The following is a 26,205-nucleotide window of genomic DNA, read 5'->3' on the forward strand; positions in this document are numbered from 1 at the left end:
CCACGCCGCTTTATAGCGGAAATACAGCTACAGAGTGGCACGGGTGCACAAAATCATATATATATGTGATATGCAGTTCTGGGAGGGGGGCATGTGCGCAATGGGAATTCACGGCCCAGGCTGTCAACCACGGGTCCCGGACGGTGATTACTCGCCAGCACCCGGCGTTCGCCAAATATCTCCAACGGGGGGGACGGGGACCTATGTATAAACACAGATCTCTCCCCTGTCAGCTCCTGCATAGCACAGCCATACAAAGCAGTGTGCTTACAGTGAAGCACACACACAGCCCCCATAGTGAAACAGCACACAATTAACCCTTTGATCGCCCCTCACATTAACCCCTTCCTGCCCGGTGCCATTAGTACTGTGTCAGCGCTTTTTATTAGCACTGATCACTGTATTGGTGTCACTGGGGATGCCAGTGACACCAAGTCAGTTCCCCCCCCCAGTGTCAGAATGCCCGCTGTAGTCCCACTATAAGTCGCTGATCGCCGCCATTACTAGTAAAAAAAAAAAAGAAAACTCCCAGTATATATCCCATTATTTGTAAATGCTATAACCTTCACGTAAACCAATTAATTTACACGTATCGGGATTTTTTTATAGCGAAGACACGGAGCGGGAGACATTTTGGCCGAAATTTATGACAACATTTGGAGATCAGATTTAAAATGTTTCTGAGCTATTTCCAATCAACATGACTTAGCTGAGCGAATATCTGATCGAAAAACACTCAGTAAAACAATATACACAACTAAGAAGTCTAGAAAAGTGCCGAACTCAGGTGTTGCGGGAACGTCTCAGGATGGGGATGAGGATGACTGTCTCAGGATGGGGGAAGGGTATTACCAGCTTGTAGGCCATCTCGTATCCATCGGGGTTCATGGAGGGCAGGAGGTGGATGCGGGTCTCGGTGACCAGCCGCACTACTCTGGGGTTCTTGTTCTTGTACTCCTGGCACAGATATTCCATCAGGTTCAGCATCAACTCCCGACCTACCACCTCGTTCCCGTGCATGCCGGCCACATAGCGGAACTCCGGCTCCCCTGGAACAGGACAAAGATCAGCACACGCCATCTACATACAGTGCGTACATTTCATTTTTTTGTATTTTTTTATTAGAATTTATTATAAATCTGTTATAATTTAGGAATGATTTCATAGGCAGCGAGCAGGTGAATCAGTTTATTAACAGATCTCAATAGCTCAAGCTGAAAACAGCACATATCTTCACTTCTCTTCCTCCTTTTGTAAAGCTCCGGTTGAAGTTTTACTCAAAAGGCAGCCAACCTGAAAGGTAAAGATTTATGCTTGGCTCTCGCTCTTTTTTTTTTTTTAAAAACTCACTGTGGTCAATTCACGCACCTAAACGCACCAGAACGCACCTAAACGCACCAGAACGCACCCAAACGCACATGTCCCTATTTAATGTGAAGAAAAAGCGAGGGGAGAAATGAACTGGAATGCATTAAAAATGCACAAGCAGAGACGCACGCGGACTGTGTTTCTATGGTGTGAACCGGCCCTAACAGATAATACTGCGTGATTTCTGAGCTACAATAACTCAGCAATATTTGTCTCAATGGTGGTCAGTTCACTAAAAGACACGCGCTGCTTATGGAATGCGTTCAATGTTCAGAACTAGCGATATTTATCACACTTTTTTTTTACACGCTAACACTGGACCAGAGGAAGAAATCAAGGCACACCGATACATTGTACGCTCCTCACACCGATACATTGTACGCTCCTCACACCGATACATTGTACACTCATCACACCGATACATTGTACGCTCCTCACACCGATACATTGTACACTCATCACACCGATACATTGTACTCTCATCACACCGATACATTGTACGCTCCTCACACCGATACATTGTACACTCCTCACACCGATACATTGTACACTCATCACACCGATACATTGTACACTCATCACACCGATACATTGTACTCTCATCACACCGATACATTGTACGCTCCTCACACCGATACATTGTACACTCATCACACCGATACATTGTACTCTCATCACACCGATACATTGTACTCTCATCACACCGATACATTGTACTCTCATCACACCGATACATTGTACGCTCCTCACACCGATACATTGTACACTCATCACACCGATACATTGTACTCTCCTCACACCGATACATTGTACGCTCCTCACACCGATACATTGTACTCTCATCACACCGATACATTGTACTCTCATCACACCGATACATTGTACGCTCCTCACACTGATACATTGTACTCTCATCACACCGATACATTGTACACTCATCACACCGATACATTGTACTCTCATCACACCGATACATTGTACTCTCATCACACCGATACATTGTACTCTCATCACACCGATACATTGTACACTCATCACACCGATACATTGTACACTCCTCACACCGATACATTGTACACTCCTCACACCGATACATTGTACTCTCATCACACCGATACATTGTACTCTCATCACACCGATACATTGTACACTCCTCACACCGATACATTGTACACTCATCACACCGATACATTGTACACTCCTCACACCGATACATTGTACACTCATCACACCGATACATTGTACACTCATCACACCGATACATTGTACTCTCATCACACCGATACATTGTACGCTCCTCACACCGATACATTGTACACTCATCACACCGATACATTGTACTCTCATCACACCGATACATTGTACTCTCATCACACCGATACATTGTACTCTCATCACACCGATACATTGTACGCTCCTCACACCGATACATTGTACACTCATCACACCGATACATTGTACTCTCCTCACACCGATACATTGTACGCTCCTCACACCGATACATTGTACTCTCATCACACCGATACATTGTACTCTCATCACACCGATACACTGTACACTCATCACACCGATACATTGTACTCTCATCACACCGATACATTGTACGCTCCTCACACCGATACATTGTACTCTCATCACACCGATACACTGTACTCTCATCACACCGATACATTGTACTCTCATCACACCGATACATTGTACACTCATCACACCGATACATTGTACACTGATCACACCGATACATTGTACGCTCATCACACCGATACATTGTACTCTCATCACACCGATACATTGTACTCTCATCACACCGATACATTGTACGCTCATCACACCGATACATTGTACTCTCATCACACCGATACATTGTACACTCATCACACCGATACATTGTACTCTCATCACACCGATACATTGTACTCTCATCACACCGATACATTGTACTCTCATCACACCGATACATTGTACACTGATCACACCGATACACTGTACACTCATCACACCGATACATTGTACGCTCCTCACACCGATACATTGTACTCTCATCACACCGATACATTGTACTCTCATCACACCGATACATTGTACTCTCATCACACCGATACATTGTACTCTCATCACACCGATACACTGTACTCTCATCACACCGATACATTGTACTCTCATCACACGATACATTGTACACTCATCACACCGATACATTGTACACTCATCACACCGATACATTGTACTCTCATCACACCGATACATTGTACTCTCATCACACCGATACATTGTACGCTCCTCACACTGATACATTGTACACTCATCACACCGATACATTGTACTCTCATCACACCGATACATTGTACACTCATCACACCGATACATTGTACGCTCCTCACACCGATACATTGTACTCTCATCACACCGATACATTGTACGCTCCTCACACTGATACATTGTACTCTCATCACACCGATACATTGTACACTCATCACACCGATACATTGTACTCTCATCACACTGATACATTGTACTCTCATCACACCGATACATTGTACACTCATCACACCGATACATTGTACGCTCCTCACACGATACATTGTACTCTCATCACACCGATACATTGTACGCTCCTCACACTGATACATTGTACTCTCATCACACCGATACATTGTACACTCATCACACCGATACATTGTACTCTCATCACACCGATACATTGTACTCTCATCACACCGATACATTGTACTCTCATCACACCGATACATTGTACACTCATCACACCGATACATTGTACTCTCATCACACCGATACATTGTACGCTCATCACACCGATACACTGTACTCTCATCACACCGATACATTGTACGCTCCTCACACCGATACATTGTACTCTCATCACACCGATACATTGTACACTCATCACACCGATACATTGTACTCTCATCACACCGATACATTGTACTCTCATCACACCGATACATTGTACACTCCTCACACCGATACATTGTACACTCCTCACACCGATACATTGTACACTCATCACACCGATACATTGTACACTCATCACACCGATACATTGTACTCTCATCACACCGATACATTGTACTCTCATCACACCGATACATTGTACTCTCATCACACCGATACATTGTACGCTCCTCACACCGATACATTGTACACTCCTCACACCGATACATTGTACACTCATCACACCGATACATTGTACACTCATCACACCGATACATTGTACTCTCATCACACCGATACATTGTACTCTCATCACACCGATACATTGTACTCTCATCACACCGATACATTGTACACTCATCACACCGATACATTGTACGCTCCTCACACCGATACATTGTACTCTCATCACACCGATACATTGTACGCTCCTCACACCGATACATTGTACACTCATCACACCGATACATTGTACTCTCATCACACCGATACATTGTACTCTCATCACACCGATACATTGTACACTCATCACACCGATACATTGTACGCTCCTCACACCGATACATTGTACTCTCATCACACCGATACATTGTACGCTCCTCACACCGATACATTGTACACTCATCACACCGATACATTGTACACTCATCACACCGATACATTGTACTCTCATCACACCGATACACTGTACTCTCATCACACCGATACATTGTACTCTCATCACACCGATACATTGTACTCTCATCACACCGATACATTGTACGCTCCTCACACCGATACATTGTACACTCCTCACACCGATACATTGTACTCTCATCACACCGATACATTGTACTCTCATCACAGCGATACATTGTACTCTCTTCACACCGATACATTGTACTCTCATCACACCGATACATTGTACTCTCATCACACCGATACATTGTACTCTCATCACACCGATACATTGTACACTCATCACACCGATACACTGTACACTCATCACACCGATACATTGTACACTCATCACACCGATACATTGTACGCTCCTCACACCGATACATTGTACACTCATCACACCGATACATTGTACGCTCCTCACACCGATACACTGTACACTCATCACACCGATACACTGTACGCTCCTCACACCGATACATTGTACACTCATCACACCGATACATTGTACTCTCATCACACCGATACATTGTACACTCATCACACCGATACACTGTACGCTCCTCACACCGATACATTGTACTCTCATCACACCGATACATTGTACTCTCATCACACCGATACATTGTACTCTCATCACACCGATACATTGTACTCTCATCACACCGATACATTGTACACTCATCACACCGATACATTGTACTCTCATCACACCGATACATTGTACGCTCCTCACACCGATACATTGTACTCTCATCACACCGATACATTGTACACTCATCACACCGATACATTGTACTCTCATCACACCGATACATTGTACGCTCCTCACACCGATACATTGTACTCTCATCACACCGATACATTGTACACTCATCACACCGATACATTGTACTCTCATCACACCGATACATTGTACTCTCATCACACCGATACATTGTACACTCATCACACCGATACACTGTACTCTCATCACACCGATACATTGTACTCTCATCACACCGATACATTGTACACTCATCACACCGATACACTGTACTCTCATCACACCGATACATTGTACTCTCATCACACCGATACATTGTACACTCATCACACCGATACACTGTACTCTCATCACACCGATACATTGTACACTCATCACACCGATACATTGTACGCTCCTCACACCGATACATTGTACACTCATCACACCGATACATTGTACTCTCATCACACCGATACATTGTACACTCATCACACCGATACATTGTACACTCATCACACCGATACACTGTACTCTCATCACACCGATACATTGTACACTCATCACACCGATACATTGTACTCTCCTCACACCGAAGACATTCTAGTGTGCTTTCATTCACAGAACCCTCGCCCTCTGGTGAAATTTTACCTTTTATTTCCATTCCTGAGCTCACTTCCACATTGATACGTTGTACGCTCCTCACACCGATGCACCGTACGCTCCTCACACCGATGCGCCGTACGCTCCTCACACCGATGCACCGTACGCTCCTCACACCGACGCGCCGTACGCTCCTCACACCGATGCGCCGTACGCTCCTCACACCGACACGCCGTACGCTCCTCACACCGATGCACCGTACGCTCCTCACACCGATGCGCCGTACGCTCCTCACACCGACACGCCGTACGCTCCTCACACCGACGCGCCGTATGCTCCTCACACCGACGCTCCGTACGCTCCTCACACCGACGCGCTGCACGCTGCTCACACCGACGCGCCGTATGCTCCTCACACCGACGCTCCGTACGCTCCTCACACCGACGCGCCGTACGCTCCTCACACCGACGCGCCGTACGCTCCTCACACTGACGCGCCGCACGCTCCTCACACCGACGCGCCGCACGCTGCTCACACCGACGCGCCGCACGCTCCTCACACCGTTGCGCCGCACGCTCCTCACGCCGACGCGCCGTACGCTCCTCACACCGACGCGCCGTACGCTCCTCACACCGACGCGCCGTACAATGCTTCAGTGTGATGAGCGTACAATGTATCAGTGTGCCTTGATTTCTTCCTCTGGTCCAGTGTTAGCGTGTTAAAAAAAAAAAAAGTGTACGCTCCTCACATCGACACGTACGCTCCTCACACGGACACATTATATACTTTTAATTTACTGGCCGTTGCAGAGTCCCCCTGATTGTTGTTTTGTACATTGCTGAATGGCCGCCTGCCTACCGGCGGGTGATAAGTACTGAAAGTGTTCTTTAGTGACCTGACTTTTTCCCCGTTCACACCAATGCCATTTGTCATGCGATTTGACAGTTCAAAATCACATGACAAGTCGCACCGTATTTGTGCTTATGGAACCCTTCAAACTGGTGCCACTCCAACTTGCACTGATTTTGAAACAGGTTCCTGCACTATATTTGGTGATTTCATATGTGACATTGATAGACATCTGTACATGAAGTCACACAGAAATCAGGCGAGCCGCACATGAAATCGCACTGACCGCTGGCTCTGAAATCAGCCTACTAAGTGAAGTAACTTGATTTCAAAGTCGCATTCGGTGTGAACCAGCGATAAATCATTTATCTCTTTTTTTTGTGGTATTTCCCTCACATTCAATATTTCATTTTGACAATTTGACTTTTTGATTTATCTCCTGCGATATTTCTGAAAAATGGGTCACGTGACCTACATATCGCATGCGGTAACCTTTCATGAATCGACCCCGTAGCGCTCCAGCAATCATTTCAAAAGTTTTAAATTTTTATATATTGAAAGAAACATTTTTAAGTCATCGTTCTCACCGCTGCGATTTAAAATCGTGTGATTTGTGTGCAATTTCAGTGCGATTTCTGAAGACTTCATTGCTACTTGTGAAGATTTTCAACAATTTCTTGCCATTTTCAGTGTGATTTCCATTATATTCTATGTATGTGAAATCGCAACAAAACTGCAGAAAAAGTTGTAGCAAGAACTACTGTAGAGATCGTGATGCAGCAAAGCGCACGTTAGGACACTGACATTCATTAGATGTGATTTCAGGTGCAATTTCAATTTGCACAATATACCTGAAATCGCACCGGTGTGGCTGGGAATTAAGGGGATTGTCCTCCCCCCTCCCTCCCCATAGTCTGCTGGGAAACATGACAGGTCCTAGAAGACTACAGGACCGTTCACAAAGCGCAGCGCTTCTCGCACATGTGCAGTGGGCACCCAGCTGTGAGGCCGCAAGCTGCCCACATTGAATATGCCTGTGCCAGGGAGAGAAGACGGCCAGTGGAACCAACCTTGGTGAGGACACCTCTGGACCGAAGGACAGGGAAGAGGCTGTATATTAAGAGTCAGCAAATACAGTTTTTGTACCTTCTGACTTTTATTTATTTTTTTAATTCAACAGGAACTCTGCTTTAATGTAAAGCGTTACTAAACCCCGGACCCCGCATTCACTATATCCGCTCTCCCCGGACCCTGCATTCACTATATCCGGTCTCCCCGGACCCTGCATTCACTATATCCACTCTCCCCGGACCCCGCATTCACTATATCCGCTCTCCCCGGACCCCGCATTCACTATATCCGCTCTCCCCGGACCCCGCATTCACTATATCCGCTCTCCCCAGACCCCGCATTCACTATATCCGCTCTCCCCAGACCCCGCATTCACTATATCCGCTCTCCCCAGACCCCGCATTCACTATATCCGCTCTCCCCGGACTCCGCATTCACTATATCCACTCTCCCCGGACCCCGCATTCACTGTATCCGCTCTCCCCAGACCCCGCATTCACTATATCCGCTCTCCCCGGACTCCGCATTCACTATATCCGCTCTCCCCGGACCCCGCATTCACTATATCCGCTCTCCCCAGACCCCGCATTCACTATATCCGCTCTCCCCGGACTCCGCATTCACTATATCCGCTCTCCCCGGACCCCGCATTCACTATATCCGCTCTCCCTGGACCCCGCATTCACTATATCCGCTCTCCCCGGACCCCGCATTCACTATATCCGCTCTCCCCGGACCCCGCATTCACTATATCCGCTCTCCCCGGACCCCGCATTCACTATATCCGCTCTCCCCAGACCCCGCATTCACTATATCTGGTCTCCCCGGACCCCGCATTCACTATATCCGCTCTCCCCGGACTCCGCATTCACTATATCCGCTCTCCCCAGACCCCGCATTCACTATATCCGCTCTCCCCAGACCCCGCATTCACTATATCCGCTCTCCCCGGACCCCGTATTCACTATATCTGGTCTCCCCGGACCCCGCATTCACTATATCCGCTCTCCCCGGACCCCGCATTCACTATATCCGCTCTCCCCGGACCCCGCATTCACTATATCCGCTCTCCCCGGACCCCGCATTCACTATATCCGCTCTCCCCGGACCCCGCATTCACTATATCCGCTCTCCCCGGACCCCGTATTCACTATATCTGGTCTCCCCAGACCCTGCATTCACTATATCCGCTCTCCCCGGACCCTGCATTCACTATATCTGCTCTCCCCGGACCCTGTATTCACTATATCTGCTCTCCTCGGACCGGTGCTGATTGGTCCTGTGCTGATCACATGCACTCTCCCAAGGAAAAAAAACCTCTCTAGCAATACACACCAAACTGAGCATGTGCAGAATGGCTACGGGTTCAGTCTGTCTTATGAGGAGATAAGACATTTGAACAAGAAGAGGATCAGAGAAGACAGGATCAAACAGCCTTTTTACAGAATGCGGAGGATTAACCCCTTAGGTTCTACAGTGAGTATAACAAGCACACTTTACTGCATCTACAGACTGATTGTACTGTTGTGGGTTTAGTAACACTTTAACTGCTTCCGTGCCGCCTTATAGCAGAAATACTGCTACAGGGCGGCACGACTGAGAAAAATCACATATATATATACATCATTTTGCAGCTTCTGGTGGGGGGTGCGTGCTGCCATTCGTGACCTTGGCTGTCAATCACCAGGTGATTCCCTGCCGGCACCCAGCAATTGCTGAGTATTACTGACAGGGGGGAGATACCTGCATGTAAACAATACAGATCTCTCCCCCGTCAGCTCCTGCACACTGCTTTGTATAGCTCTGCATAGCAGCATGCTCACAGTGAAACACAGACACAGCACACAGTTAACCCTTTGATCACCCCTCATGTTAACCCCTTCCCGCCAAGTGTCAGTGTTTTTTATTAGCACTGATCACTGTATTGGTGTCACTGGGGATGTCAGTGACACCAAGTCAGTTGCCCCCCAGTGTCAGAATGCCCGCCGCAGTCCTGCTGTCATGGCATAAGTCGCTGATCACCGCCATTACTAGTAAAAATAAAAATCCCAGTATCTTTCCCGCCATTTGTAAACGCTATAACTTTCACATAAACCAATTAATTTACACGTATCGGGATTTTTTTATAGCAAAGACACGGAGCGGGAGACATTTTGGCTGAAATTCATGACAAAATTTGATTTGTTAAATTTTTTTATTGGACATGAGGGCGAGGGGTGAGCCCGGGTTCACATACATGCGGTGCGGTATATCACATGCGATGTGTGCGGTGCGATCGGAGTCTACATTATGTATGGTTCTAATCGCACCGCACCCGCACCAAAAACGCGCAGGACTTGGTCCGCACTAGAATCGGATCGCATGAGTATTCACACCTATACCATCCGATTCTGCCCACCGCTTTAGGGGTGTTGTTAAGTTAACATACACCCCCGCAGCGGTTCGCATGAATGGGGTGCGATTCTGATGCGGTGCAGAATGCGTATAGAAAACGCTGCGAATTGCGCACCGCGTCAGTGTGAACGCGGGCTTAAAACGTCAAGATTTACATTCAGCCTGACGTATTGCAGGATTGGAGGGTTCAGCCGCGGGCCGCGTTACGCAGGGAAACCTGTAGAGAGGACAGAGCAGGTTTCGATTGGATACAAAGATTGGGAAGGGTTGGAGTGGTGGATGGGGTCCTCACCCAGCTCGTGTTGTCCCGGGTTGTCGGAGATTTCCATGACGTACATCTTCAGGCCCAGGTAGCTCTTGCCGATGCTGTAGACCCGGGTGATGTTTGGGCATTCCTCGTTCACCCTCTTCATCAGCTGGAAAGATGGTGAGATGTTAGTAAAACCGCTAATCTCCTGATTCCCAACTGGCCTTCATCGCATCGCAAGATTTGTCATTGGCCATCTGGTGTCCCTGGAAATGTCCCAAATATTCCCAATTGTCCTGATACCAAGCCCTCTAGCAGGGGTGGACTGACAACTCATGGGGCCCCCAGGCAATAGGGGATCATGGGGCCCCTGTGTCCTTGCCCACACTCAAAGCACACCCAAAAAAGCCTATATAAGGTACCAGGAGCATTTCATGGCGCCCCCTACTGACCCCGGACCCTCTGGCAGTGCCCAAGTGCTCGAATGGTCAGTCTGCCCCTGACCTCTACTAATGATCTCTATGTCTTCATGTCTTTTGAATTGAATCTCTGGTCTTGCTGAGCTAAAATGAGACCTCAGATCCGCTTTGGATTGTGGCGAGGTTCTTACCTGCTTCTGGCCTGTAGCTAGGGAGATAGACCATTCCAGGGCACATGGTAAGATCTTTCTACAAGAGCGCCATGTGGGAGGATCCATTCTACTATGGTCATATAATCCACAGGTGTCAAACACAAGGCCCTCCAGGCCATTTCTTGTGGCCCTTGCACCTCTCCTGCAGTTACCCCCTGGTCTCTGCCCCGACCTTGTCTCAGCAGTCCTCAGCAGAGAAGGGAATAGAACAAATCAGCCAAATCCAACCCATCCCCGCACACCCTCACCTCTGCCTCCCCTGGTCTCAGCATTCAGCAGACTCTGGTACCTGACTCCATTCCTCCTCTGGTCCTCCTCCAGACCCGGCACTTTCTGCATTCCAGCTCTGCCCCCAAAGGGGGGTGCACTGTGATGTGGGTGTGGGATTCTTGACATCTGATGTAATGGGGGGGGGGGTGGGGTGCTCTGGACATCTAGTCTCACAGATACAACTGGCCTTTTGAGGGCAACTATACTGCTGATATGGCCAGCGGTGAAATGGAGTTTGACACCCCTTATATAATCGGTCCCATGCGATGTAAGATCAGGGGCAGACTGAACATTCGAGCACTCAGGCACTGCCTGAGGGCCCGGAGTCAGTATGGGGCCCCATGAAATGCCCCTGGTATCTTTTTTATAGGCTTTTTTGGGTGTGCTTTGAGTGTGGGCAAGGACGCAGGGGGCCCCATGATCCCCTATTGCCTGGGGGCCCCATGAGTTGTCAGTCTGCCCCTGGACATGATGTACCCCTCTAGACATGCTATGTCTAGGTATCATGGCAAACATGTAACATCTTTGCAGTGTTGGGGATCAAGGCTGCTGTTAGAAATCATGGGGCCCCATACAGCCTGATGGGGCCCCCAACCCTCCCCCCCAAGACCCTGACTACCCACCTTGAAAAAAAACCAGCTTTGTCTTTAATGCTAGGTTCACACCTATGCAATTTGAGTTTGATCCGTTTCTGCAGTGCGTTTTTGCCGCGTTTTGCTTTTTTTTTTTGTTGCTAGGCAGATTAAAAATGCAAAATGGACCAAAAACGCACAACATGCTTTTCTGCAGCGTTTCCATTGAAGTCTATAGAACCAAAAAAATGCAACATTTTGCGTTTAAAAAAAAGCCCCTGGCTCTTTCCAAAAAAAAACCGCACCGGGTGAAAACGCAGAGATGTGAACGTGTCTCATAGGAAATCATGTTAAATGATCTGCAGTGCGTTTCTGCAAAACGCTTAGGTGTGAACCCGGGATAAGGGATCGTTATCTGTCCCCAGCCTGTTGTAGGCAGGCCATACATGATGCAAATTTCACAAAAGTCGCTCAATTCCCCCATCGACATCTATGGCTGGCTTACGGATCCTTCAGCCCGGACTCACACCAGCGTGGCTTTGAAATTGCGCTACTTCAGTGCAGGGGCGGACTGACAACTCATGGGGCCCCCCGGGCAATAGGGGATCATGGGGCCCCCTGTGTCCTTGCCCAAACTCAAAAAAGCCTACGAAATAGGTACCAGGGGCATCTCATGGGGCCCCCTACTGACCCTGGGCCCTCGGGCAGTGCCCGAGTTTCCAAATGGTCAATCCGCCCCTGCTTCAGTGTGATTTCCAAGTCTCAGGTCAGAGAGATTACCGAAGATTTTGCAGCGGATTGCGACTCCATTTAACAGTCAACGCAAGTCGCAATGAATTCGGGAAAAAGTAGCGCAGGAACCTTTTTCAGCCCGGGTTCACACTCATGCGGTGCGTTATTTGCAGCGTTTCCAGTGCGAATTTTGCACCGCCTTACATTCACACCCCATTCATGCGAACTGCTGCGGGTGTGAATGTTAACAACACCCCGAAATCGGTCTGCAAAACGCGGTGCGATGTGCAAAATCGGATCGCAAAAAAAGGGTTCGTACCTTTTTGGTGCGGGTGCGGTGCGAATAGAGCCATGTAAAATGTTCGGCTCCGATTGCACCGAACGCAATTTGCATGTGATTTTCACAGGAATGAGGAGCGGTTCCTGTGCGAATTACATGCGATGTGCCGCACTGCACAATTGTGAACCCGGCTCAAAGTCGCTGTGACAAGAGTTGCTGCGATTTGAACGGTTCCATTGCCAGCAATGGGGTGCGACTTGTCATGCAATTTGGAACAGTCAAGTCACATGACAAATCATACCGGTGTGAATGCGGGCTCAAGTCGAATCATTCCGCCAGCCAGCAGCAGGGACCGAGGGAGCCGGGACTTCATCTTCTCAAATGTGGACCGGCCCAGGATAGTGTAAGTCCGCAGGTGCCAGAGAAAGAAGAAGAGTCCCCCTTGTCTCCGGGCCCTCGGGATGAAGTGATGGGGCCCCCCCAGCCCAGGAATAATATTACCACCACTCGGGAGCCATGTACCCAGGGGGACAGTATGTATGCACTGACTACACATGATCCTACATGAAGCCTGAAGCTGCTGTCCGGGCCCCCCTGTTCTGTGATGGGTCCCCCTACAGGAGGCCTGGTTGTACCCCTTTATCAGTGGCCCTGCTGAGGATGCCCACATCCTAAAGCTCTATGCAGATTTCTGCAAGAGAAAGAGGGGGCAGTGAGAGAGATGGGGGGGGGGAGTAATGGGACAGAGAGGGGGGAGAGGGAGTGGTGAGAGAAAGAAGGGGAGGGAGAGAGAAAGGGAGAAGAGGGGTGTGGAAGAGTGGTTAGAGAAAGGAGGAGGGGGGGGGAGAAGGGGAGAGAGTGGTGAGAGAAAGAAGAGGAGGGGGAGAGAAAGGGGGAAGGGGGGGTGAGAAGGGGAGGGGGAGAGAGGAGGGGAGAGAGTGGTGAGAGAAAGAGGAGGGGGAGAGAATGGGGGAAGGGGGGGTGAGAGTGGTGAGAGAAGGAGATAGGGGAGAGGAGGGGGAGGGGAGAGAGATAAACAGATGAGAGAGAGTAGGGGGAGAAAGAAAGGGAGAAGGGGGGAGAGAGAAGGGGAGATAGAGAGGGGGGATAGTGAAAGGGGGAGAGATGGTTGGGGGGGTGGGGGTAAAGAGAGCGGAGAGATATAGAAGGATGTGAGTGGGAGGAGAGGGGAGAGAGAGAGGGTGGAGAGAGGGAGGAGAGAGATAGAAGGATGTGAGGGGGGAGGAGAGAGAGAGGGGGGGCAGAGAGAGAGAGAGAGAGATAGAAGGATGTGAGGGGGGAGGAGAGAGAGGGGGGGCAGAGAGAGAGAGAGAGAGAGAGAGAGAGAGAGGAGGACAGAGAGAGGGGAGAGAGATAGAAGGATGTGAGGGGGGGAGGGAAGGAGAGAGAGGGGGGGGGAGAAGGAAGGAGAGAGAGGGGGGAGAGAGAAAGGGGGGAAGAGAGAGGGGAGGCGGGGGGGGGGAAGAGAGAGGGGAAGGAGAGAGTGTGTCTCTATCATTAAAAATACATTCCAATGTAAGAGTTGATTTGATATCACATCAAAGGATTGGCAGTCTGTCCCGTCTCTGTCTCCGCAGTGTGCCTGTCTTGTCTTGTAATTACCTTCCTCATCTCCTTGTAGTTGTGATGTTTGAACTCCAGTTTATCGGTCGGCAGTGGCTCGTGTTCCCACATGAATACAGTGTTTGGGTCTGTGGAGAGACAGAAACCACAATTTCACATAGTGCTCTCAGTGTTAGTGTCCCTGCGGACTGCGGTCAGCCCGGTTTGTCGCGTGGTTACGCTGGCTGGGGACTTTAGTGGGATAGGTGTCTGCTTAACCCCTAACCCAACCCCTTATCCTAAGCTTAGCTTTCAATACAAAACCCAAATGTATCCCCACACTGAACAGCTAAAGTAGAACTACGGCCTCCCATTAAAAAAAAAAATAATTTATATATATATATATATATATATATATATACACACACACATTTTTTTTCTTAGTCCCCTTGCAAAGATCCACGCATCCCTGCTGATCCTGCCAGTAAAGTCCACTTAATTCAGCGTCCTGTGATGGTAGGACAACGCCGCACTGTTCCTGAATCCAGAGCAGGGTTGTCACTCATGTAGGAGGAGCCTCCTTGCATTACAGTGGGAGGAGAAGGGGGGGTGTGGCTATTAACATTGACACTGCTTATTCATTCAGTAGCTTGTCAATCAACACCTGGCTACACCCAGTTCAACTGCTTTCTGGATTGGCAGCTGGGATGTTCTGAGAAGAACGAGATAGGAGGGAGGGGTTTTATGAAAACGTGTCTTACACACGAAACGCGTCGGGGAGGTGCCCCCCATTGATCTACCACACCGCATGGCTTTTTGAGAACGGCCGGCAGTCATTGTACATTACTCTGTAAGTGCTTGTTTCATATGTGTATCATCACCATTAAAGCTACTACACTATCAGAGTTCTTTGTCTGGGGCCCTTTTTTGTTTGGGAGCCCCATGCTTTTTGAAGGCTTGCCTGAATCCTACTCATCTGACATCTGAGGTTTGTGATGACCCCCCCCCCCCCTCCCCCGGTGGCTGTAACTGACATATCCAGAGGTCTTCTATGGATTCCTGGTGGCTGCAGTTTAGATGACTACTACCCATTCCAGAGTCCTACATCCAGAGTACCGGGAGTAGGTCTTATATACTCCATGCGCAAGCATTTCTTCTATCTGGTTAGTGCAATCTATTCTCAGTTTCACCAGCACAGGAGTCACGGATATTCTGCTTCATCACCTACTGACTTTCTACAGCGTTCACTTTTCACCCTAAAATGATATGTGTATACTGGTTTTACTTTGATGTGATTTCTGATATCATTTATGGCTATTAGCGCTGCATTATATTATTCATGATTTATTATGTGAAGGTTTTTGAGGTTACCTTTTATGTCAGCAGGTAGCCTTGTACCCTACTTTTATGTGTACCCAGCGCTTGATTTGACCTAATTTATGGGCATGCTATTTAGGTGATCGGCTGTCACAGTGATCATGTGATCAGGAGCTAATCTACTGGTCTCCAATTACCACTCTGTCTCTGGGTTAGTAATCTGTCCCTGAGGCAGTCATGTGAATCGTGACGCAACGCATTGAGCAGACGTGTGGTGGTGTCATTTCTGGTTTTGGATGGCAGCCGCCATCTTGGTACACCCACCCCTATATTATATTATATACGCATGCTTGTAAGGATCTGTGGACCCAATTTTTAATGTGAGTAGTTTTTATCTGGCTTATAGTTATTAAAGCAAGAGCGTATTACACTACGGGAAGCTCCTTGTGATTTGTTCTCTCGAGAATTGTTCACAAGAGAAGCATCACAGAGGAGGAGAAATCCCTGGAAATCTGTCGGTGAAAGTCGATCAAAAGCATTTATGACCTATTTAACAGGTGAGCTGGTTAAATATTTAGGAGAAGTAAATTATCTCCTGAAGAAGCCTGAAGAACGATGGAACCCTGGATGACCAACTTGCTAACGCGTTTCGAGGACACAACCTCTTCCTCAGAGCCTCGAAACCGTTAGCCAGTTGGTCATTCAGGGTTCCATCATATGGATTCAGGCGTGCCCTCTTTTTTGTTTTTTTCCATTTGCATTTAGTGAATTTGGACCACCCCGGACTGTTGAGGGCAGCAAGCAGTAATTATTCCAGAACATTCCTATTGGTTTCACTGAGTCCATTCCCAGCGCAGGAGAAACGTATTTGCTGTTATTTTATGAATTTTAACTTCTCTATGGATCAATAAAAATTGCCAATTTTATTTTTTTTTGTTGTGTTTATCATTACTGGCACCCTAAAAATTCCACAATTTTGGGGAGGTTCCCCCCTTTTTCCTTGTCTATGGGATGTGGTGCCGTTGAGCTCCTCTCTCACCATTTCAACTCTTGTGCTTTAGTAAACCAACCCCAGTGCAATCGGCAGCACTGAGCTGTTTGACAACACAGTCCTGTACAGTGCAGGAGATGGCTATACAAAGACAGGAGGGGCTCCTGCCCCACATGTGCCCCCTAAATCTGGGTTCCTAAGGCCGGTGCCTCTTCTGGCTCTGCCTCAGCATGGTCATGTCCAACACCAACATGTAACTTGAACCCACCTATCGTAATTCATTGTCTTGTCATAATGGAAATTGTACCGTCATGCTAATAATAAGAAGTAGACAACAACTACGATTCCACTCAGCCTTGACCAGCCCCAGATAGCACACCTGGAAGGGAACATCCCAGAATCTCTGCTCTCAGGCAGGCGGTGCCGTTTTCAAACCAGCTCTGCGGATTGATCCTTATGTAGCGTCCAATCATCGGGGATGTCAGTCGGTTCAGGACTGGTGTGTCCGGGTCTTTGTTTGCTTTAAAGATCTGAAAAATGAACAAGATTTTTTTGAATTCTGTAAATCTGGCATAATACAAAAATGTAAGCGTCAATGCTTCTTAATGGTTTAAAAATTAAACATGGCCGAGGATCGTCCTCCTGACTCTGGAGGACCATAGAACTTTCTAGAAGTCGGTAAACAGAAAGGGGTGGAGATTTAATCTGCATGTTTATGGGAGTCTGGCCAATCCCAGGATTGGAGGCCCGGGTAGAGTGGTAGAATGGCCCATAAATGTGGGAGAGTCAGGCTGACGGGGGAGTCAGTTAGAAGATGGAGTGCTGAAGAAATGGTTCCTGGGAGGGGTCCCCTGGGTCTGGGGGGGGGGGGTGGCCTCCAGGCTGGGCTCAGGCTGGCTCGGGAGGATACATTCAGCAGTGAGGCATGAATGGGATCCAGACCTGGAGGAGTGGGAGCACAGGGGACAGAGTGAGTTCAGCAGCACACCCTAGGATCTACAAGGGGAGAGATCGCTACATGTAGCAAGCTGTCTAAGGACAACAATGGGATCAGTCCCTGATCCTTGTCCTGGGAGATCTTCCAAGCAGCCAGGAGGGCTGGCAGTATCTGCAGTCTGTGGAGCTGGGAGCAGTTCTGCACGGGGAGAGGAGACATCTCTATATGTAGCTACAAGAAGCTAAGCTGATTTTTGAGGGGCTGCTAGTTCCTCGCCCATAAAGGGCGGCTGCTACTGATCCACAACAACTGACAGCTTTCAGGAAAAGATCAGTCCAGGATCTGCCTTTGTACATAGGAAGGAAGTGACCCTCCTTATTGATTCAAGCCAACTGGGCATCCCATAATCCCTATCTCCCTATCCAAGTTATTTCTCCTAAAAAAACAAAATAACCAAGTTCATGGACTGCTCACTGGCGGTGGATGAAAGTGTGGAAAATGCTTGTTGCCTGGCTGCGCAGAGCTTAGGGGTACCCACCACACAGCGTCCCTCACGAAGGTAGTGCTACACTTGGTAAATCTGCAGCAGGGGAGGACTGACCATTTGGAAACTCGGGCACTGCCTAAGGGCCCGGGGTCAGTAGGGGGCCCCATGAGATGCCCCTGGTACCTTTTTTCATAGTTTTTTTTGTTTGGGCAAGGACACAGGGGCCCCATGATCCCCTATTGCCCGGGGGCCCCATGAGTTGTCAGTCCACCCCTGATCTGCAGCATTCATGTCAATGATCCCTGAGGATCCTGCCATGAAGGTTCTTGTTCAGACCAGGGGTGGACTGACCATTCAAGCACTCGGGCACTGCCAGAGGGCCCGGGGTCAGTAGGGGGCCCATGAGATGCCCCTGGTACCTTTTTCATAGACTTTTTTGAGTTTGGGCAAGGACACAGGGGCCCCATGAGTTGTCAGTCCATCCCTGATCTGCAGCATTCATTTCAATGATCCCTGAGGATCCTGCCATGAAGGTTCTTGTTCAGACCAGGGGTGGACTGACCATTCAAGCACTCGGGCACTGCCAGAGGGCCCGGGGTCAGTAGGGGGCCCATGAGATGCCCCTGGTACCTTTTTTTTTTAATAGGCTTTTTTGGGTGTGCTTTGAGTGTGGGCAAAGACACAGGGGCCCCGTGATCCCCTATTGCCCGGGGGCCCCATGAGTTGTCAGTCCGCCCCTGGTTCAGACATTTCCTATTATGGGGTGACAACGCTCTGTCCCTGTTTCCAAATTGCTTTTCTGTGTTGCCACCTTGTTACACTACAAGTGGCAATGCCAATGCTCGTTGCACAGGCACGGTCCCATTCGTTGTCAATTCCAAAAGAGTCGTCCCAGAGCAATGATGTGCAGCCACCACGGGGGCAATTGCATGTGGACAGGAATTGGCGGCAAAGAGGCTGCATGAGATCAGCAACACAATAATGAAGGAAGGTAAAAAAACAGGCATTTTCTAAAACAAAGTGGAGAACATCTACGATACACAATACTGTGAAAACTGAGCCTGACTTTATTTATTTATTATAGGTACTTATATATTGCCGTCAATTTACGCTTTACATATATATTGTACATTCCTGAGTTCACACTGATGCGGTGCGGCACATCGCATGTGATTCGGACAGAAACCGCACCTCATTCCTGTGCAAACCACATGCGATTTCTGTGCGGTGCAGTTTGAGCCGTACATGTTGCATGGCTCAGATCGCACCGCATGCGCAGCAGTAGTGCAGGACCCTGTTTTCTTGTCCGCACCAGAATCGGATTGCACGAGTATTCACACCCAGGCCATCCGATTCTGCACATTGCACCGCGTTTTGCGAACCGATTTCAGGGTGTTGTTAACTCAACATACACACCCGCAGCGGTTCGCATGAACGGCGTGCAATCATGATGCGGTGCGGAAATTGTATAGAAAGCGGTGCGAATTCTGCTCCGCATCAGTGTGAGCCCGGGCTAAATGTCATCCAGCTAGAATACATAAAATATGGCCGCATAACGCCAAATATACTGGAATCATGTCATTAATGGTGGACAGCGAAGTATCACAGGCTGATGAGGGTACCACTTTGCTGTCCCCTCCTGTCAGCAAGTCACCAGCGTTAGACCGACAGCACAGTGCAATGAAATAGAACCTGTTTGTCCCACACAGCTGGCTTTCCCTTACATTATCTTCTTCTGCAAGCTATAAGAGGAAACTAATATTAATGCAGGCCATAGACGCTTCGTTTATTGGCCGAATTTTCGTCCAAAAGAATAATCGGCCAATATTCGCACCGTTAGTGGGGCAATGTCGTCAGCAGACTTTCCTCCTCGTTTCTATTATCGGTCATGCTGGAAAACTTATGAAAAACGGTCGATTTTTGTAAGCATTGGTGGCAACAGAATGACCGATTTTTCATTTTTCGGCCTAAAATTCGGCCAATAAACGAACCGTCTATAGCCGGCATTAGATAGACCTGAAGTCTATCTAATACATGTAGGTGACTACTGAATCAAATGATTTATTTATTTCAGGTACTTATATATTGCCGTCAATTTCTGCAGCGCTTTACATAAACATATTGTACATTCACATTAGTCCCCGCCCCCGAGGAGCGTACAATCTAAGGTCCCTAACTCACATTCATACATACACATACTAGGGACAATTTAGACAGGATCCAATTCATCTACCAGCATGTCTTTGAAGTGTGTGAGGAAACCGGATTACCCGGAGGAAACCCACGCAGGCACAGGGAGAACATGCAAACTCCAGGCAGGTGGTGCCGTGGTTGGGATTTGAACCAATGACCCGAGTACTGCCAGATGGAAGTGCTAACCATTTAGCCAAATTATCATATATTGTGTGGCTCTCCAACAGAGTTTGAGGTGGGTGTGCACACGGCCAATGACAACACCCAGGTGATAGTCACCTGACCATCCTACCCGGGGTAACACTGACTTGCCATTAGCCACCTCAACTTTTGGGCTAGTGACTGGTGTGGAGAACAGTGTATTCACCACAAGGGAAACAAGGCGTTTGCCTAGGGCAGCAATTTTCAGGGGGCAGCAGAGTGTTGGAGAGTTATGGAGGCCGAAGAGGGGGTGCTGGGGGTTGTGGGGGGGCACCCAATTTTAGTGTTGCCTAGGGCAGCACAAGAACTAAATACACCCCTGGGTGTGGAACTCTACAGCAATCGCAAAAAGTTAATTGACCCCTATCAACCTATTAATTACTGACCCCTTTTGGCTTCCATTCTTTTTTGGCCTCGTGGATAGTCTCATCAAGCCTAGGGGGTCAATGGAGAACCTTGATTTAGGAAAAATCAGAATTGGTGTTCTATTGCCTTTCACAGGACTATACTTTCTGAAAAGCAGAAGAAAGCCTGGAGAAGACGTGTTTACTTGGGCACATCGCGCGGTTTGTAATAATAATTCTCGGAGTGCCGAGTGCTGCAAATATGGACACTGGACCCAGTTGTGGGCGCAATGTTTGCTCATTGGCAGGTCCTTAAACTGGGAAAATCTTGCGGAATCCAAAATCCTCAACCTGATTTTTCCCATGCGTCAGCACTGACACGCTGAGCTCCAGGGGGCTCAGACTTTGTATGCAGGGGTCCTAGATGGTGTCAGGGCCCCTCATTCTGGGGCTGGGAAATAAAATACAAAATCTCCATGTTATTTGTACCACACTTGGAGGAACTAAAACTCCCTCCGTTGAACCAGGCAAGACACTGCAGAGCCTTAAAGACAAGACTTGTAAATGCCTTCTGTGCCTGATTTTGGTCAAACGTTCATCCAAAATGGCTGATTTACAGCATGGATACACCCGGATATTATGCAGCAAGTTATGTCAAAACTGCATACAGCTCATTGGCCATCAGTGCAGTGCATGGAAACAACTTCTATGAAGGAGAGCTTGTGGCCCCCAGATATCAATGGAGGAGTAATGTTGGCTCTGCTCGATAGTACACACCTGGTGACACAATGGACATCTGCATCCATCCTATATACATTTATCATCAGGATGAGTAGTAGCTACACTCTCAATGATAGGAGTGAATTAACTGAATCCCCCCCATCATCCAGAGTTGGCTTGTTGGTGCTTACCTATAGGTTCTAGAGTTCTGGGTGGGCTCTGCCATACTTGTAGTGGAGTAGTCTGCAGTAGTGGTCTCACCCATGGGTACTAGAGCTTTGCGTGGGCTCTGCCATACTTGTAGTGGAGTAGTCTGCAGTGGTGGTCTCACTCATGGGTTCTAGAGTTCTGGGTGGGCTCTGCCATACTTGTAGTGGAGTAGACTGCAGTGGTGGTCTCACCTATGGGTTCTAAAGCTTTGCGTCTGCTCTGCCATACTTGTAGTGGATTGGTCTGCAGTGTTGGACTCACCCATGGGTGCTAGAGCACTGGGTGGGCTCTGCCATACTTGACGTGATTTGGTCTGCAGTGATGGTCTCACACATGGGTACTAGAGCTCTGGGTGGGCTCGGACATACTTGTAGTGGATTGGTCTGCAGTGGTGGTCTCACCCATGGGTGCTAGAGCTCTGGGTGGGCTCTGTCATACTTGTAGTGGATTGGTTTGCAGTGGTGGTCTCACCCATGGGCTCTAGAGCTCTGAGTGGGCTCTGCCTTGTTCTGCCATACTTGTGCTGGATTAGTCTACAGTGCTGATCTCATCCATGGGTTCTAGAGCTCTGGATGAGCTCTGCATGGTTCTGCTATACTTGTAGTGTATTGGTCTACAGTAGTGGTCTCACCTACGGGTTCTAGAGCCCTGGGTGGGCTCTGCAATACTTGTGGTGGATTGGTCTGCAGTGGTGGTCTCACCCATGGGTTCTAGAGCTCTGAGTGGGCTTTGCATGATTTTGCAATACTTGTTGCAGATTGGACTACAGTAGTGGTCTCACCCATGGGTTCTAGAGACCTGAGTGGGCTCTGCCATATTTGTAGTAGATTGGTCTGCAGTGGTGGTCTCACCCATGGGCTCTAGAGCTCTGGGTGGACTCTGCCTTGTTCTGCCATACATGTGGTGGATTGGTCTGCAGTGCTGGTCTCACCCATGGGCTCTAGAGCTCTTGGTGGGCTTTCCCTGGTTCTGCCATACTTGTAGTGTATTGGTCTGCAGTGGTGGTCTCACCAATGGGTTCTAGAGCCCTGGGTGGGCTCTACCATACTTGTTGCTGGCTGGTCTGCAGTGGTGGTCTCATCTATGGGCTCTAGAGCTCTGGGAGGACCCTGCAATACTACATACAAATACAGCCTGCCCAGTAATGTCCACTCCCCCAGATTGATATCCACCATCAAGACATTCTGATATTTGCATAACTCCTCCTAAGAGCCAGCCTACTGCCAATACCGGGTCAGGTTCGCCCAGCACCCAGGGCAGGGAGGCATAACCACGCCTCCCTCTAATGCATTCACCATCTTGGCATTCTGGTATTTGCATAACTCCTCCCAAGAACCAGCCTATTGCCAGTACCGGATCAGGTTCGCCCAGCACCCAAGGGTGGGAGGCATAACCACGCCTCCCTCTAATGCCTTAACAATCTTGGCATTCTGGTATTTGCATAACTCCTCCCAAGAACCAGCCTACTGCCAGTACTGGGACAGGTTCACCCAGCACCCAATGCAAGGTGGCAGAACCCTGCTCCCTTCTATGCCATCGAATCGGTATACCACCTTGTGCCCATTTTTTCCCCTTGCTTTAGCTGCCCATGCATGGCATGGAGTGTGCATCGCCCCCGGCATGGAGTGTGCATCGCATGTTACACAGTTATATAGTTAGTCTGGCTGAAAAGACAAAAGTCCACCCAGTTCAACCATTAAAATAAAAAAGTTATAATCCTACACCCACAGTTGATCTAGAGAAAGGAAAAAAACCCAGCAAAGCACGATCCAATCTGCTGCTGCAGGGGAAAAAATTCTTTCCTGATCCCCCGAGAGGCAATCGGATATTTCTTGGTTGATTGAGGAGAAGAGGGAGGGCCTGAGAGGAAGATGGGGGGTGGTAAAATATAATCCAATAAAATCTCAGCTTGTATTTTAAGGCACATAATTGGAAAACAAATTATTTTAGGAAATGCTCAGAAATCTTCACCGGTGATGCTAAAAGGCACGGAGTGTGGGGAGTTATTTGATTTGCCATAGGTCCCTTTCAGATGGGGTGGAACCAATCAGTGGGGGGGATCTCTCCGCTGATCCGTGCTAAGCAGGTGGATGACAGATCCCTGCTGCAGGCCCGGACACTGACCACTGATTTCAATGGGGCGGTCGGATGGAAACGGAGGACCGCCTGTCCGTATCCACCCGACTGTCATCCAATCCACTGGACGGATGGGAACCGGGATCCCCATCGGTCTGTTTTTGGTGGATCGGATCGGATGCTGGCGGATGTCACCCGGCAGTCCATAGAGGTCTATGGATGGACCGATCGGGTCTGCCTGGGACCCCATCGGTCCGCTCGTGTGAAAGGGGCCATAGGGATCAATGGGCAACAATGCACCTGTTTCAGATCTCTTTAAAAAAAAAAAAATGCCATCACGCTAGGAATGCGGCGGTTTTCTCAGCCGTGTGCAGGAGCCCCGGAGCAGCTCTTTGAAAACCCTTTTCCTATCATCTCCCCAGCATGAAGGGTGGATTATCCTCAATGATAATATTGCTACAAGACTGAGCGCCCTTTCTGTTCCTTCTACATAAACATTTAGCTGACTTCCACGGGCCCCGCCGGGCTCTTGGAGTATTTATTGCTGAATCTCAGCTCTGTCCTCCAACTGGGAATGTACTGGCGATGTGCGCACGTTACCGGAGTACAGGGCCACACTTGTCTCTCTCCTGAGTATCTCTTCTACATATTGACATCTGCTGGATTAGTCTCTAGCCACTCGCCCTCCAGAGGATTCCCCCCTTCCTGACCGGGCATTTTTTTTTTTTTGCGATACGGCGCTGCGTTCGTTTAAATGACAATCGCGCGGTCACGCAACGCTGCACCCAAATGTCATTTACATCCTTTTTTCCACACGGATAGAATTTTCTTTCGGTGATCTTTGATCGCCTCTGCATTTTTAAAAAATGTTTTTGCGCTATATAAAAAAAAAAAAAACTACAATTTTGAGAAAAAACTATATTTTTCACTTTGCTATTAAACATGTCCAGTAAAAAAAAAATTTAAAAAATAAAATTTCGTCAGAGATTTAGGCCAAAATGTATTCTGCTCTGTGTATTCTTTGCTAAAAAAAAATTCCAGTACTGTACATGTAAATTAATTGGTTTATGTGAAAGTTATGGCATCTACAAATGGCGGTATAGATACTGGGATTTTTTTTAATTTTTAATTTTTACTAGTAATGGCAGCAATCAGCGACTTATCGCGGGACTGCGGCGGGCATTCCCACATGGAAGAAAAACATATTTGACATATATTTGAAAATGCTACAATTTTGGCCATAGTCAATACATTTCAAAATATATTTCAATAAATATATATATATGTATATGTGTGTGTGTATGTATGTATGTATGTATATATATATGTGTGTGTGTGTATGTATGTATATATATATGTGTGTATGTATGTATATATATATGTATATATATATATATATATATATATATATCTTTATCTTTATATATTTTTTTAACATATAAAGAAAGTCATTTTAACATATATTTTTACATATATTTAAATGCGTTCCAAAAATGTAGATTTGTATTTTTAAAGACATACAGGATATTTGAAATGTATTTTAAAAAATATTTTTCAGATATTTTGTAATAAAACACATTTCAACATTTTTATATATATATATATATATATATATATATATATATATATATATATATATATATATATATATTGAATATGGTCAAAATTGTAGTATTTCAAATATATGGCAATATATTTGGGAAGAATTTTTTAAAAATATATTTCAAATATGTTTTTCTTCCATATGGAAATTTTTTTGTATAATTCTCCTTTCGGGGGGGGCGTGTGTCCT

General features: G+C 47.7%; 1 protein-coding gene across 2 annotated transcripts in view; it reads right to left on the reverse strand.

Annotated features, from left to right (window-relative positions):
* LOC149436815 (inactive carboxypeptidase-like protein X2) overlaps positions 1–26,205 on the reverse strand; it is a 121,320-nt gene that overhangs the window by 27,616 nt on the left and 67,499 nt on the right. For both annotated transcript variants that reach the window (XM_089661416.1, XM_089661415.1), the window contains 4 exons: positions 17,625–17,775; positions 14,998–15,086; positions 10,935–11,058; positions 853–1,049 (listed from right to left, as the gene is read on the reverse strand). In XM_089661416.1, the coding sequence (XP_089517542.1) occupies positions 853–1,049; positions 10,935–11,058; positions 14,998–15,086; positions 17,625–17,775 (561 nt within the window). The remainder of the gene's footprint in view (positions 1–852; positions 1,050–10,934; positions 11,059–14,997; positions 15,087–17,624; positions 17,776–26,205) is intronic.

The sequence above is a fragment of the Staurois parvus genome, unplaced genomic scaffold (genome assembly GCF_062004578.1).
Source record: "Staurois parvus isolate SC_StPar_1 unplaced genomic scaffold, SC_StPar_1.0 ptg001335l, whole genome shotgun sequence".
NCBI lineage: Eukaryota > Metazoa > Chordata > Amphibia > Anura > Ranidae > Staurois > Staurois parvus.